The sequence below is a fragment of the Cololabis saira genome, chromosome 6 (assembly GCF_033807715.1).
Source record: "Cololabis saira isolate AMF1-May2022 chromosome 6, fColSai1.1, whole genome shotgun sequence".
NCBI classification, from domain to species: Eukaryota; Metazoa; Chordata; class Actinopteri; order Beloniformes; family Belonidae; genus Cololabis; species Cololabis saira.
Genome location: NC_084592.1, coordinates 15,513,711 through 15,527,439, shown reverse-complemented (window position 1 = coordinate 15,527,439; position 13,729 = coordinate 15,513,711). Strand labels below are relative to the sequence as shown.

The following is a 13,729-nucleotide window of genomic DNA, read 5'->3' as shown; positions in this document are numbered from 1 at the left end:
TGAGGAAGCACCCACCCTCTGTTTTTCTGATGTAGTTGGGGTTACGGGCCTGGAGTCCTCCTTCGGTTCCTCCTTTGGTTCCTCCTTCGGTTTCTCCATCGGTTTCTCCATCGGTTTCTCCATCGGTTTCTCCATCGGTTTCTCCATCGGTTTCTCCTTCGGTTTCTCCATCGGTTCCTCCTGGCAGCTGGTTTCTCCGGAGTCTACGGCGCAGATGCTGGGTGCGTCTCCGAGGAGCTGCCGTGTGGTGGCCACTCCTTGAGCTTTGAGCTGCTCGTAGACATGTTTGCTGGCCACCAGCATCTCCAGCGAGTCGCCGCTGGCGCGGATCATCTCCACCGCCTCCCCGTGACTCCTCTCTTCAACGTTGACGCCGTTCACCTCCACCACGATGTCGTCGTCCACCAGTCCCGCCGTGTCGGCCGCGCCGTCCTTCACCACCTGAAACGAGGACGGTCACACCACTTCCCAACGGCAGCGACGGTGTCGTGGAAGTTCTCGTCGGCCTTACCTCCTTGATGTAGTGACCGTGGACGCCCTGGATGCCGTTTAGGTGGAAGCCGAAGCCGGCAGGGGTCTTCTTCATCTTACAGAGTTTGGGTTTCAGGTCCTCTCCTCTTTCTGTCGTAGATCCGGATGCTTTCACAAAAGCAGATACATTCATGACCTCCGAGTAGGTCGGCGGTGGCGTGGAAACGGATGAGTTGGAGGACAACGAGCTGGGTGGTGGGTTGGATTCATTCTCGGTCCAGAAAAGCATCGGAGACACCCCCCCCTGTGACATACACAACATCGTACACCTTACACATGATACAGAAGTGTTTTTCTTTTAAGAGCTGGTTGAATTCACTAAAATATTAAAGCAATCAGCTTCAGCGCTTCCTCTCTTAGTTTGTTTGGATTAGAAAAGGCCAGACTGCATTTTATGAAAAGAATTGACAGAATGACAGCAGAATTTCTTGTGACTGCAACCTTTTAAAGCAGCTTGTGGTTATTCACAGTCTAACTGGGTTTTATTCACAGGAACAAGAGGATCTTTAACTCTTCTGGCTTTTTCCCTCTTTCTTTTTATTATTGCCAACCCTGGTAATCATTATAAATTATTTGATTATAATAGTGAATACCTAGAAAATACACTTGGTTAATAATGGAATAAGAACATACTGTATGAGGCAGATGTTTCTTTTCTTTAACATCTACCAACTTTAACTGTGTAGAAAGAAGCAGAGGTGTCAAGTAACGAAGTACAAATACTTTGTTACCTTACTTAAGTAGAAATTTTGGTTATCTATACTTCACTGGAGTAATTATTTTTCAGACGAATTTTTACTTTTACTCCTTACATTTTCACAAAATTATCTGTACTTTTTACTCCTTACATTTTAAAAACAGCCTTGTTACTCTATTTCATTTTGGCCTTTAAAAAAAAACTATCCAGTTAAATTGCTCCATCCGGATAGAGTGAATTTGGTTGTGGTTGTTTCAGATGTTCTTGTCCAGTTTTGTTCTTACATCCGTTCCCTCAGATTCCTGCAACTAAACTTGGATGTACATTCCAATAAAGGTTAGGATAAATGATAACATGCCTCTGAAGTTTGACTTTTTGCACCATTACAATACTTATAGGCAACTAGTCATCATATCTGCTGCTCTCTGAAACACATGTTAATGCTCAATAGTACACATATATGGTTCTTTAATATATTTGCATTTTACTAAGACGCATTCATTTTCAATGGCTTTTTTCCCCTTACATTACTTTTACTTTTATACTTTAAGTAGTTTTGAAACCAGTACTTTTATACTTTTACTTGAGTAAAAAACTTGAGTTGATACTTCAACTTCTACAGGAGTATTTTTAAACTCTAGTATCTATACTTCTACCTGAGTAATGAATGTGAATACTTTTGACACCTCTGGAAAGAAGTAAGAAGTTTGTATTTGTCTGATCTCGCGCTGCGACTCACCTGCTTGTACATGAGCTCCGTGGGTTTGTCCACCACCAGGAGGCAGCACTTGTTCCCAGCCTGCTTGATTCTGTCCACCACCTGCTGGTGGCTGCAGGTCTCCACCTCAGCGCCGTCCACAGCCACGACTCTGTCCATGTCCTGCAGACCGGCCCTCTCTGCCGGGCTTCCTCGGTCCACATCCTCTATGATGTGTCCTGCAAGGAGCCAAAGGGGGAAAACGGTCAGTGCACAACTCCCTCTCTGCTTCGCGTGAAGCAGGGGATACCAGTACTCGAGTTGTAAAAAAAAATCAGGGGGGATGGTGGATTTGATCATATGGGGACAGATAATTTGTGCTGATTACAAATAATATAATATATTACAAATAATAGCACTGACCAAAACACCTGCAGAAATACTGCAGGAATGACATAGCAGCAGTTAAATGCAGCCTTCTGTAAGCTTTAAATATCCACTGGGCTTACATCAAATACATCAAAACACAACAATAAAAAACAGTTTTCTGAACTTATCAATATGACTCTGTCCTTCACAGGATAAGTAAAATGGATCACTGCAAAAACTAAAAATAAGAATATTTTTCCTATTTCTAGTTAAAATGTCTTATTTTAATAAAAAAAAAATCTCATTACACTTACGACTCATCACTGGAAAAAACAACAATTGTCACCTGTTTCAAGTAGATTTTCACTTGAAATAAGTAGAAAAATCTGCCAGTGGAACAAGATTTTTTTGCTTGTAATAAGAAGATAAATCTTGTCCCACTGGCAGATTTTCCTACTTATTTCAAATGAAAATTTACTTGAAACAGGTGACAATTGTCAAATAAGTTATTTTTCTGGTGATGACTCTAAGTGTTGAAATAGCAGTAAAACCACTTTCATTGATGAAATGACATAAGGGATGGAAAGGGGGGATGGCAGTTTTACAGGGGGGATGATTTTGACCGTTTTTATTTCAGGGGGGATGCCACCCCCCCTCATCCCCCCTCAACTCCAGTACTGGATATTACTGCCTCCTTGCCTGCTTGGTTGGGTCCCTCTTTGAGCAGGAAGCCGTAGCCCTCAGGTCCTTTGGTCACGTTGATGATCCGCGGTTTGAGGGGCAGATGTTTGACCGTCGCCAGCCACGCTCCAATCGACACGTGTTTATTCTGATAGAACTTCTCCGTTTCCTCGTCAACCAGGAGAAACATGACGCTGTTTCCCGCCTCTCTGATCTTGTCCACCACTTGATCGTGCGTGGAGTTTTCCACGTTCGCCCCGTTGACCTCCAGCAGACGGTCTTCGACTCGGACCCCTGCTTTGTCCGCCACGCTTCCTGGAACCACCTCCGTCATGAACAGACCCTGCTTACCTAGTAAAGATAAAGGAAGGTGTCACAATCCCAGCCGAGCCCTTAATGAGGGGTTGTGGTTCTTTCCATTTCCAGTTTTTACGATGTTGATAGCGTAGAAAATTACTTCACAATCTGTCAGGTTTAAAGCACTTTAAAGCTCCCTTTAACTCTAACCTACAATAAACTTGCCTTGCCCTGTAACAATCTGAGGACTCGCTGTAAGTAACCACAAGTGTCCTCTTGTGCACATGTGTCTGCTTACATCAGTTTTCAAAGATAAGTCACTGCTGCGTGCTAAGAAGTCACTTAAGCCATCACATATAAGATACAGAGGTGTCAAGTAATAAAGTACAAATACTTTGTTACCTTACTTAAGTAGAAATTTTGGTTATCTATACTTCACTGGAGTAATTATTTTTAGACGACTTTTTACTTTTACTCCTTACATTTTCACACAATTATCTGTACTTTTTACTCCTTACATTTTAAAAACAGCTTCGTTACTCTATTTCATTTCGGCCTTTAAAAAAAAACTATCCAGTTAAATTGCTCCATCCGGATAGAGTGAATTTGGTTGTGGTTGTTTCAGATGTTCTTGTCCAGTTTTGTTCTTACATCCGTTCCCTCAGATTCCTGCAACTAAACTTGGATGTACATTCCAATAAAGGTTAGGATAAATGATAACATGCCTCTGAAGTTTGACTTTTTGCACCATTACAATACTTATAGGCAACTAGTCATCATATCTCCTGCTCTCTGAAACACATGTTAATGCTCAATAGTACACATATATGGTTCTTTAATATATTTGCATTATACTAAGATGCATTCATTTTCAATGGCTTTTGTCCTTAATGGCTTTTTTTCCCCCTTACATTACTTTTACTTTTATACTTTAAGTAGTTTTGAAACCAGTACTTTTATACTTTTACTTGAGTAAAAAACTTGAGTTGATACTTCAACTTCTACAGGAGTATTTTTAAACTCTAGTATCTATACTTCTACCTGAGTAATGATTGTGAATACTTTTGACACCTCTGATAAGGTACAGATTTGCAACGTTCTCCGTTTTCATCACAAATGATGATATATACAGTCTAGATTAGTACACGTGAAATCTGTTACGACTGATACGAGGGTCTCTGTTTGAGACTGAACGGTATGATGTTGGACTTCAACACATTCAATTCAACTTTGACTCACTGTTTTTTTTCACTGTTCACTGTTTTCTTCACTCCCTATTTGGTTAGATTTCATTACATCTGGATATAAGTAGTTCAGCCTCTTTTTCTAGTTTGAATAATGTAGAAAATGCACAAATACGGGAGTTTATATTCTGAACTTATTTCACAATGTATTATGAGACCTCCTGGGTTATCCTGGGCTGCAAGGATGGTCAGTAAATACCAGATACTTTTCTAGTAGGTGACTGAAAAATTGATCAAAAATGCTGAGGTTTCATCGACAACCCTTTACCCTGCGGAGACTTGGATGCTTCTCTCAAATGAAAGAGTTCAAGTTCTTGAACTTTGACTCAATGTTTAATTTTCCTTCACTCCCTGTGTTTGGTTAGATTTCATTACAGCTGGATAGCAGTAGTTCAGCTTCTTTTTCTAGTTTAAATAATGTAAAAAGTGCACAAATATGGAAATGTATATTCTGAACTTATTTCACAGTTCATTGTGAGACCTCCTGGGTTAGGCTGGGCTGCAAGGATGGTCATTAATTATTTAGTTAAAATGGTTACAGGCTCAAAAATGCTGAAGTTTCATCAACAACCCTTAACCACGCCCCCTGCGGAGACTTGGATGCTTCTCTTGAATGAAAGAGATCAAGTTCTTGAACTTTGACTCAATATTTAATTTTGCTTCAAATCAAATCAAATCAAACTTTATTTATATAGCACTTCTCATACAAGTAATGCAACACAAAGTGCTTAACATAAAACAAATAAACATAAAACGTATTAATGCCCTGCCCCCCTCCCCCCTCCCCGCAGACACAAGCACACTACAATTGACTTAGATTATACACACAGACACACACGCAGACACACGGTGCAGACATGGCTAGGCACAGAGGATCCAGGTGAGGAAACGGTAACAGGGAGCCGTCCAGGCCAGGAGGTCTCATTGCCCGCAGCTACAAGGGGGGGGGCCCACAGAGACCATCCCGGCCCGGACAGATAGAGGAGTCCACACCACAGCGGTGAAGCCGTGGTGCAGAGCTCTACAACCATCCAGGCCAGAACCACCCCCAGGACGACCCCCTGCAGGCCAGAGTCACTCCCAGCATGGAGGCTCCCCATGAGGAAACACTGGAGCTAAAAGCTACAAGAAAGCAGGATAACATACACTAGAGGAGTTTAAAAGAGTATAACATAACATAAAATCCTAAAAGTATGTCTAGAAAGCAAGACATTAAAAACTAAAAGAATAAGACAGTAAGATGTATAAAATAGACCATAAATAACGACTAAAATATTTAGATAAAACATGAGATTAAACAAAAAAATAAAATATGATAAAAAAGGATAAACTAAATATAAAACAGAGCAGTAAGATCCAATAAAAATAAGGGTGAGCATAAGAAATGTAAAAGAGTTAAATGAGTCAGTTAAAAGCCTGATTAAAGAGATGGGTCTTGAGCCTCTTTTTAAAAACATCAACAGTCTCTGCAGCCCTGAGGTTCTCCGGGAGGCTGTTCCACAATCGGGGACCATAAAAACTGAATGCTTCACTCCCTGTTTGGTTAGATTTCATTACAGTGTTCGTTTTGTAGTTTAAATAATGTAAAAAATGCACAGATACGGGAGTTTATATTGTGAACCTTTTTCACAATTCATTATGAGACCTCTGGGGTTATCCTGCAAGGATGGTCATTAATTAATTAATTAAAATGGTAACAGATTCTCCTTATTACTAACTAACGACTCTTGCACAAGGTATTGCTATATTGCATCGCCATTTGAGTATTAAGAGCTGGAAGTGTTGGTAGGCCTGTGTTGAAAAAATCGATTTCCCAATTCTAAATCGATTCTCATATTAATTCCTAAAAATCGATTCATATGTCTAAAGATCGATTTTTTTTTATTTTTTCTTTTATTTATTTATGTTTTGTTTTTGTTTTTCATCATTACATTACAACTTTTGGTTATTCTTTTGTTTATCCCCAAAAAAGGAATGTTTTGTTGGACACGAGAATAACTGGTGCCATGTTTTTGCCTTTAAATATGTTTAAAGGTATGAAAACATTAAAGTGTTAGGTTATAATTGCATAAATGTCTATATTCCATTACTTTATATACTGTCTTTGGGTTACATTTGCAAAAAAATGCTAAAAACCAAATGCTCAAAAATTAAAAACCAAAATAGACCGAAAATGGAACAAATAAAAACGGAATGTGGGAAAAAATAAAACTGATTTCATCCGTCTGTGTTTCCTCCCTGGATCTGTTTGGTAATTCTGACCCACATGATGTTTCTGAAAGCAGTTCTATTAGCATTCTGGGAGCTGATTGGTCCTTACAGCATCATTAGCTGCCAATACTTGCTGTTTAATCTCAATATAATACTAGTAGTAATATTTTGCATAACTACAGTCATATAATTCATGCAACAGCTCAAAAAACTGTTTTAATAACACTAACCCAAATCAATATCGGAATCGAATCGAATCAAATCAAATCTTGATAATCGATTCTGAATCTTAAGAATCGGAATCGAATTGATTCTTGACATTTGAATCGACCCCCAGCCCTAGTTGGTTAACAGATGAGCCTTCTTAGAGGTGTTAACGATAAGTGGTACTGTATCAGCAGTAGTATTTGGGTGGGATTCCCCGGCCCCTGGCCCTCAGCTCACCTCTGACAGAGCGAAGAGAAAAGCCAAAGCCTGTGCTGGACCTGTCCAGGTAGCAGAGTTTGGGCTTGGGAGCCTCTCTCGCAGCTCCGTTTGCCACTGGTTTCCTCTGGGGGTCGGACAGGTTCACTCCTTGTTCCTTCGCCTGCTTGTAAGACGATTCGTCCAGGATGTGGAACGTGACCGATGAGCCGCCGTTCCTCACCATGTCCACCACCTGCAACCGGGGGAAAACCACAGGGGTCAGAGAGGTCACGCCCGTCGCTCCATTACCAGGGAGTGGTTATTGATCTGATCAGAGCGCTGCGGTAACTCTACACCCGGCTCACCTCCGAATGGGGCAATCCATCAACGAATGTTCCGTTGACGCGGACGATGCGGTCGCCGTCCTTCATCCCGGACAGTTCGGCCGGTCCTCCCATCTCCAGGCAGCGGATCAGGTGGCCCTCCTCGCGGTGCTCCACCCTCAGGTAGAAGCCGAACGTCTGACTGGGCTTCTTCGTCAGGGAAATGATCCTCGGCCTGTACTTATCCATGTCTTAATACGGAGACATAACTGTTATTTAAAGGATGTCTGAAACACCACTTCATTTTTGTTTTGTAAATGGAACTGCTCTGGCATAAGTAATGGATGTGCTGAAACATTTTATCGTCTTGTGTAATCTCCTTGAAATTATTTTTTGTTTTTGTTCTTTTGGTTTGTTATTTAGTCGTTTATTTTTTGTTTGTTTCTTAATTATTAAATTGTACCCTATCGTTTTTCATACGTATATCCAATCATTCTTCTTTTGTGTACATTCTTTGTAATTTTCCTTTAATTTCTATCATCTAGATTTCTAACTGCTCATTTGTATATTTTGTTTTTATAAGTATGATATTAAATTTTATGTTAACTATAGGTGGAGGCACCTGATAAGCTCTTTGAGTTTCCGCCTCTTCCTGCACTTAAAATTTGTAAAGTTGGTACTTTTATTTGTGTAATGTTTAACTGTGCAAATAAATAAATCTAAAAAAAAAAAAAATCTAAAAAATTTAAATTTCTTCAAATATCAGTTCTGTTAATTAGTTGCTGCAGTTGCTAAATTGATCCAATATGATGATTTAATATAATCACAACAGCAGATAATGGAGGGCATAAACAAACCACAGAAGTGCTGATGTCTTCAGATGGCAAGTTAATATTTTCATCTGACCGCTCTAAAGTGGCAGTCAATGGTTAACAGCAGACCCAGCTGACTGCAGACCATAAAATAAAAAATAAAAAATCACATGGACTTTGAGTGTGTTATCAGGATTGTCACCGTGATTCTCTTCTTGACCAGTATTTCCATGAGTCATAAGGAACACGTGCTTCTGCTGCTCAGCAGAAAGGAAAATGTGCAGATGCTGCATTGACTTCAAACAAAGGAACTTCTGGAGATAATTATGCGGTTTTTAATTTGGACTATTTATTTAGCACTTTTCTAGTCTTAGTGATCGCTCGACACCCATACAGCCCTCTCCGAGTCCATAGACACCTACTACGCGACCGCATTATCGACCTGTTATCTAAAAACACAAGTCATTTATTTCTCAAGAAGATTTCTCAAGTTTAGATTTCTCACAGCTGAAAAGCTAAAGTTGTCGATGTTGTTTCTTGAAGTATGACGTATAAAGTTTCTCTCTTTCATCCCAGAAACTTCAACGCAACACAATGTTTGCTGTCCCTGGTATTGTGAACCAGCTTCAACCGTAAAATGATTTTTGCTTTATTTAAAGAGGCCAAAAGATGTTGAACTATTCAGTGATGTAATCTGATAACAGTCTGAAACAAACAGCATTATATATACATATATATATATATATATACATATATAAATATACTGTATATTTGTACTGTACTGTGTGTGTGTATATATATATATATATATATATATATATATATATATATATATATATATATACTGTATATTTATATACTGTCCAACACGTCATAATCCCTGCAATCCTTCTCACCAATGTGAACTTGTTCATACGTATCTTCTGCATATAACAAGACCATGAAAAATGATCAGAAATATCAGGAAAGCACAGATAGAATACGGCAGCGTGTTCACTCACCAGCTCGTCTCTGCTCGGCGTCCGCGTCTAAAGGAAGAGCTCACCTGTCACTCATTAGCTGTTATTGTCTCTCGCCCGGCCTCCCTCCCTCCTTCCACCTCCCGTCTCGGCCGGGACTTTGTCTGATCAAAGGTGAACCTAAAGGCTGAGTTATTTAACATCGCCTCGTTTCACGGATGTCTGGGGAGGTGACGGGCCCGTCCTCAGAGGGCGAGCAGTCATCTGTTTAGGGGTCAAAGGTCACGATGCAGGTGGCAGTTAAGCAGTAACAGCACACGCATCACAGCCAGTGCCGAGGCAAGTGTTTGCCTCTCACGTGTGGCGCACAGAACAAAAAGCATCTACCGTCAAATCTGAGAACTTTTATGGAATAAAAATGCTGTTTTATTTCAGTGGAAGTTGTTTTTTTATTGTAATTTCAGAGGCTGTGCCTTTGTTCTGTAAAGGTTGATAATATCTTCCAGCTTATTTATTCAAATGCAACTCGGCGTCTTGAACAAAAACAACAAAATCAGCAAAAAAATTCAAACTAAAATGATGACTTTTATGTATAACTGTTAACTAATAACTAAGACATAGAGGTTACTGTACTGTACAACATAAATGTTTACCAAAACAAAAGCATACATGTTCACAAAGTTTCTAAAAAGCTGCTCTACTACTACTACCTGAGGTGTCTTCAGTATTCACATTCATGACTCAGGTAGAAGTATAGATACTAGAGTTTAAAAAATACTCCTGTAGAAGTTGAAGTATCAACTCAAGTTTTTTACTCAAGTAAAAGTATAAAAGTACTGGTTTTAAAACTAATAAAAGTATAAAAGTAAAAGTAATGTAAGTGGGGAAAAAAGCCATTAAGGACAAAAGCCATTGAAAATGAATGCATCTTAGTATAATACAAATATATTAAAGAACCATATATGTGTACTATTGAGCATTAACATGTGTTTCAGAGAGCAGGAGATATGATGACTAGTTGCCTATAAGTATTGTAATCGTGCAAAAAGTCAAACTTCAGAGGCATGTTATCATTTATCCTAACCTTTATTGGAATGTACATCCAAGTTTAGTTGCAGGAATCTGAGGGAACGGATGTAAGAACAAAACTGGACAAGAACATCTGAAACAACCACAACCAAATTCACTCTATCCGGATGGAGCAATTTAACTGGATAGTTTTTTTTAAAGGCCGAAATGAAATAGAGTAACAAGGCTGTTTTTAAAATGTAAGGAGTAAAAAGTACAGATAATTGTGTGAAAATGTAAGGAGTAAAAGTAAAAAGTCATCTGAAAAATAATTACTCCAGTGAAGTGTAGATAACCAAAATTTCTACTTAAGTAAGGTAACAAAGTATTTGTACTTTGTTACTTGACACCTCTGACTACTACTGTCATTTATCAGACGCTTTTAACCAAAGCGACTTACATCTGAGAGAACAACACAAGAAAGAATTCACATATGATGTCCAGCTGGATCAGTGCTGGTCAGACTGCTGAGAGTCCAGTCGGACACAGGTGCTTCCATGCTAGTGCTATAATTTATTTATTTATTATTTTTCACCCATCCCAACCGTCCCTTTATACAAGAAAGCTATGTCTAAAAAGAAACCATGAAGAGATCATCTTGTCATAAGTGCAGCGTACTCAGTGCTGAGTCCTGCAAAGAGCTGGATCTTCTAACTGATTCTGATGAGCAGAGAAGTTTAATCGATGCAGAAGTGTTCCTTGAAGAGCTGAGTCTTTAGCTTGCTCTTTAAAGTAGGTAAAGTAAAGACCCTGTACCTCTACAGTGACTAACTGAATATCATCACAGGTTAAAGTTTGACCGCTTGCCTTTTCCCTCAAAAGAAACATCTGCAGCTTCAATACAAAATGCTCAGAATAAGAGAGGATTTATTCTTCTTATTGAGGCATCTCAGAAGTGCTCTGAGAGGTTACAGAGGCTTGAGTGTCGTCTGCAGGTTCACGTGTAACTGCGGGACAGTTAAGGGCTCACTGGACTCAGAATGGGACAAAGGTGACTGAATCTTCAACAAAGCCAAGTAAAACAAATCTGCAAACTGTAAAAGTTAATTCATCACTGAGTCTTTCACATGCGTCACATCCAGGTGGATTTGGAGGTTGTTTTTCAATGATTTTGCCTCGATATTTAGAGATTAAAGCCATGTAAGCCATCTATCTGTTTTCAGGGACTCAAAAAGTATTTGGACGATGAAAAGAACATAAGATAAATGAGCAGGCAAGGCAAGTTTATCTACAGCATGTAGCACGGATCAGCAACAGGGTGATTCACAGAGTGTTACAAAGACATGAAAAAGCATGATTTAAAGTTTAAACAAAAAATAATAAGATAAATAAAATAAAATATAATTTACAGGATTTAAAATAATCACTTAAGGTTTAGGGTTAAAGTTAAGGTTTTCAACTGTGACTTAAAGCAACTGAGATTTTCAGCAGCCCTGATGCATTCTGGGACTTTGTTCCACAGGTAAGTATTAAAGGTGAATGCTGCATGTTTGGTTTTAAGTCTGGGTATAGAAAGTAGGTGTGACCCTAATGACCTGAGGATTCTGATTGGTTCATCATGGACCAGGAGATCAGAGATGTGTTTTGGCCGGAGACCATTGAGAGATTTATACACCAGTATTTTAACATCTGTTCTGCGACAGACAGGAAGCTAGTGTGAGGTCCATTCCTTCATTGTTTCAAGACAAATGAAGCAGGTAAAAGGTCTGACGTTGATATCAGATATTAACAGCTGTTTGAATGGAGCTACCAATGTGAAGTCCAAGGAGATGTCAAAGCAAGTGCATGAGGCCTTCATCAGGCTGAACCCCTCCCTCCCCCTCAAAAAACAAACAATATAAATCTATCAGGGATATCCAGAACCCGAGGTGCAGTCGAAACAACAGGTTAGTACTTTTTCATAAATAAAGAAAGCTCTGATGAGCTCAGAAACTTCTCAACGGAAGTCCAGAATACTCTGGAAGTATGTTTCATTATCAAAATATACATTAAAGGTTGGAGTGTTGATAAGGAAGGTTTACAACAAGACCTGTGGTAACATTTACGAACAGGAAACCAGACTCATGATCAAAGGTTTACCACCACACGATGTATCAGACATGGTGGAGGACGTGTTATGGTACGGGTACGTACAGCAGAACAGGCTCAACTGTTTCAAGTCAACTCAATTTTATTTTAATTTCTGTTTGTTTCACTTCGTTAATTTTATTATAGTTTATAAACTTGAATATATAAACAAAATGGACAAAATTTTAAATGTATTTCAATATCACCTAAATAACAAAAGAATATATAATTTGACGCTAAAACCATTCATTTTAAATTAAAATGTAAGATTTCTTACGATTTCTCCACATTTCTTTTATTGTAACACTTTTTTTTTCTACAGACACTTTTTTCTCTTCTTGGACTAAATTTGTAGATTCATGCAAAATATAATTAAAAGTTTAAAAATTAAATATTGAGAAAAAGAAATTTTTTATATAGGAATTTGCTGTTAATTATAACCTCCAGAAGGTTGAATCTTTCTTTACGGCATATACTTACTGAAAAAAAGCCCCCAACATATTTTAAGCACATACAGGACTGTTTCAGAAAATTAGAATATTGTGATAAAGTCATTTTATTTTCTGTAATGCAAAAATGTCATACATTCTGGATTCATTACAAATCCACGGAAATATTGCAAGCCTTTTATTATTTTAATATTGCTGATCATGGCTTACAGCTTAAGAAAACTCAAATATCCTATCTCAAAAAATTTGAATATTCTAGGAATCTTAATCTTAAACTGTAAGCCATAATCAGCAATATTAAAATAATAAAAGGCTTGCAATATTTCAGTTGATTTGTAATGAATCCAGAATGTATGACATTTTTGTTTTTTTTAAATTGCATTACAGAAAATAAAGAACTTTATCACAATATTCTAATTTTCTGAGACAGTCCTGTATAGCATATGTAGAATTATATATTTAAAATCTACATGGCACAATTATACTATCATACATTTAAAGCAGGGGTCACCAATCCTGGTCCTCGAGGGCCGGTGTCCTGCATGTTTTAGATGTTTCCCTGCTTTAACACACCTGATTCTAATTAATCATCGTCATCAGCTTGTCATCCAGGGCTGCACAATTCTGTTAATGACACAGTCACTTGTATCATGGTGCAATGAAGCAGCAAAACATGTAAAACCTGCAGGGACACTGGCCCTCGAGGACCAGGATTGGTGACCCCTGATTTAAAGTATCAGTAAGACCTCTTGGCCAGTATCGGCTGCCTATCATTTTTCTTTTCTTTTCTTTCTCTGGCATATTTCTGCCGTCTCCAGCATATTACCAACAGCAGCAGTAATTCATATTGACAGGTGTATGTAAGTGTTGCGAAGAAGATGCACGACATCCATTACAGCCCCCAGACATCCATTGTCCC

General features: G+C 38.7%; 1 protein-coding gene across 2 annotated transcripts in view; it reads right to left on the bottom strand.

Annotated features, from left to right (window-relative positions):
- The window catches only part of pdzk1 (PDZ domain containing 1), a 49,640-nt gene that overhangs the window by 2,857 nt on the left and 33,054 nt on the right, over window positions 1-13,729 (bottom strand). Inside the window, exons 1-7 of one of the 2 annotated variants that reach the window (XM_061723359.1) lie at window positions 9,269-9,382; window positions 7,498-7,706; window positions 7,172-7,385; window positions 2,994-3,326; window positions 1,968-2,164; window positions 512-775; window positions 16-441 (exon numbers count right to left, since the gene is read on the bottom strand). In XM_061723359.1, the coding sequence (XP_061579343.1) occupies window positions 16-441; window positions 512-775; window positions 1,968-2,164; window positions 2,994-3,326; window positions 7,172-7,385; window positions 7,498-7,704 (1,641 nt within the window). In that variant the 5' untranslated portion in view covers window positions 7,705-7,706; window positions 9,269-9,382. Of the gene's footprint in view, window positions 1-15; window positions 442-511; window positions 776-1,967; window positions 2,165-2,993; window positions 3,327-7,171; window positions 7,386-7,497; window positions 7,707-9,268; window positions 9,383-13,729 lie in introns of those variants that run through there. The other variant, XM_061723360.1, reaches the window with a different exon arrangement.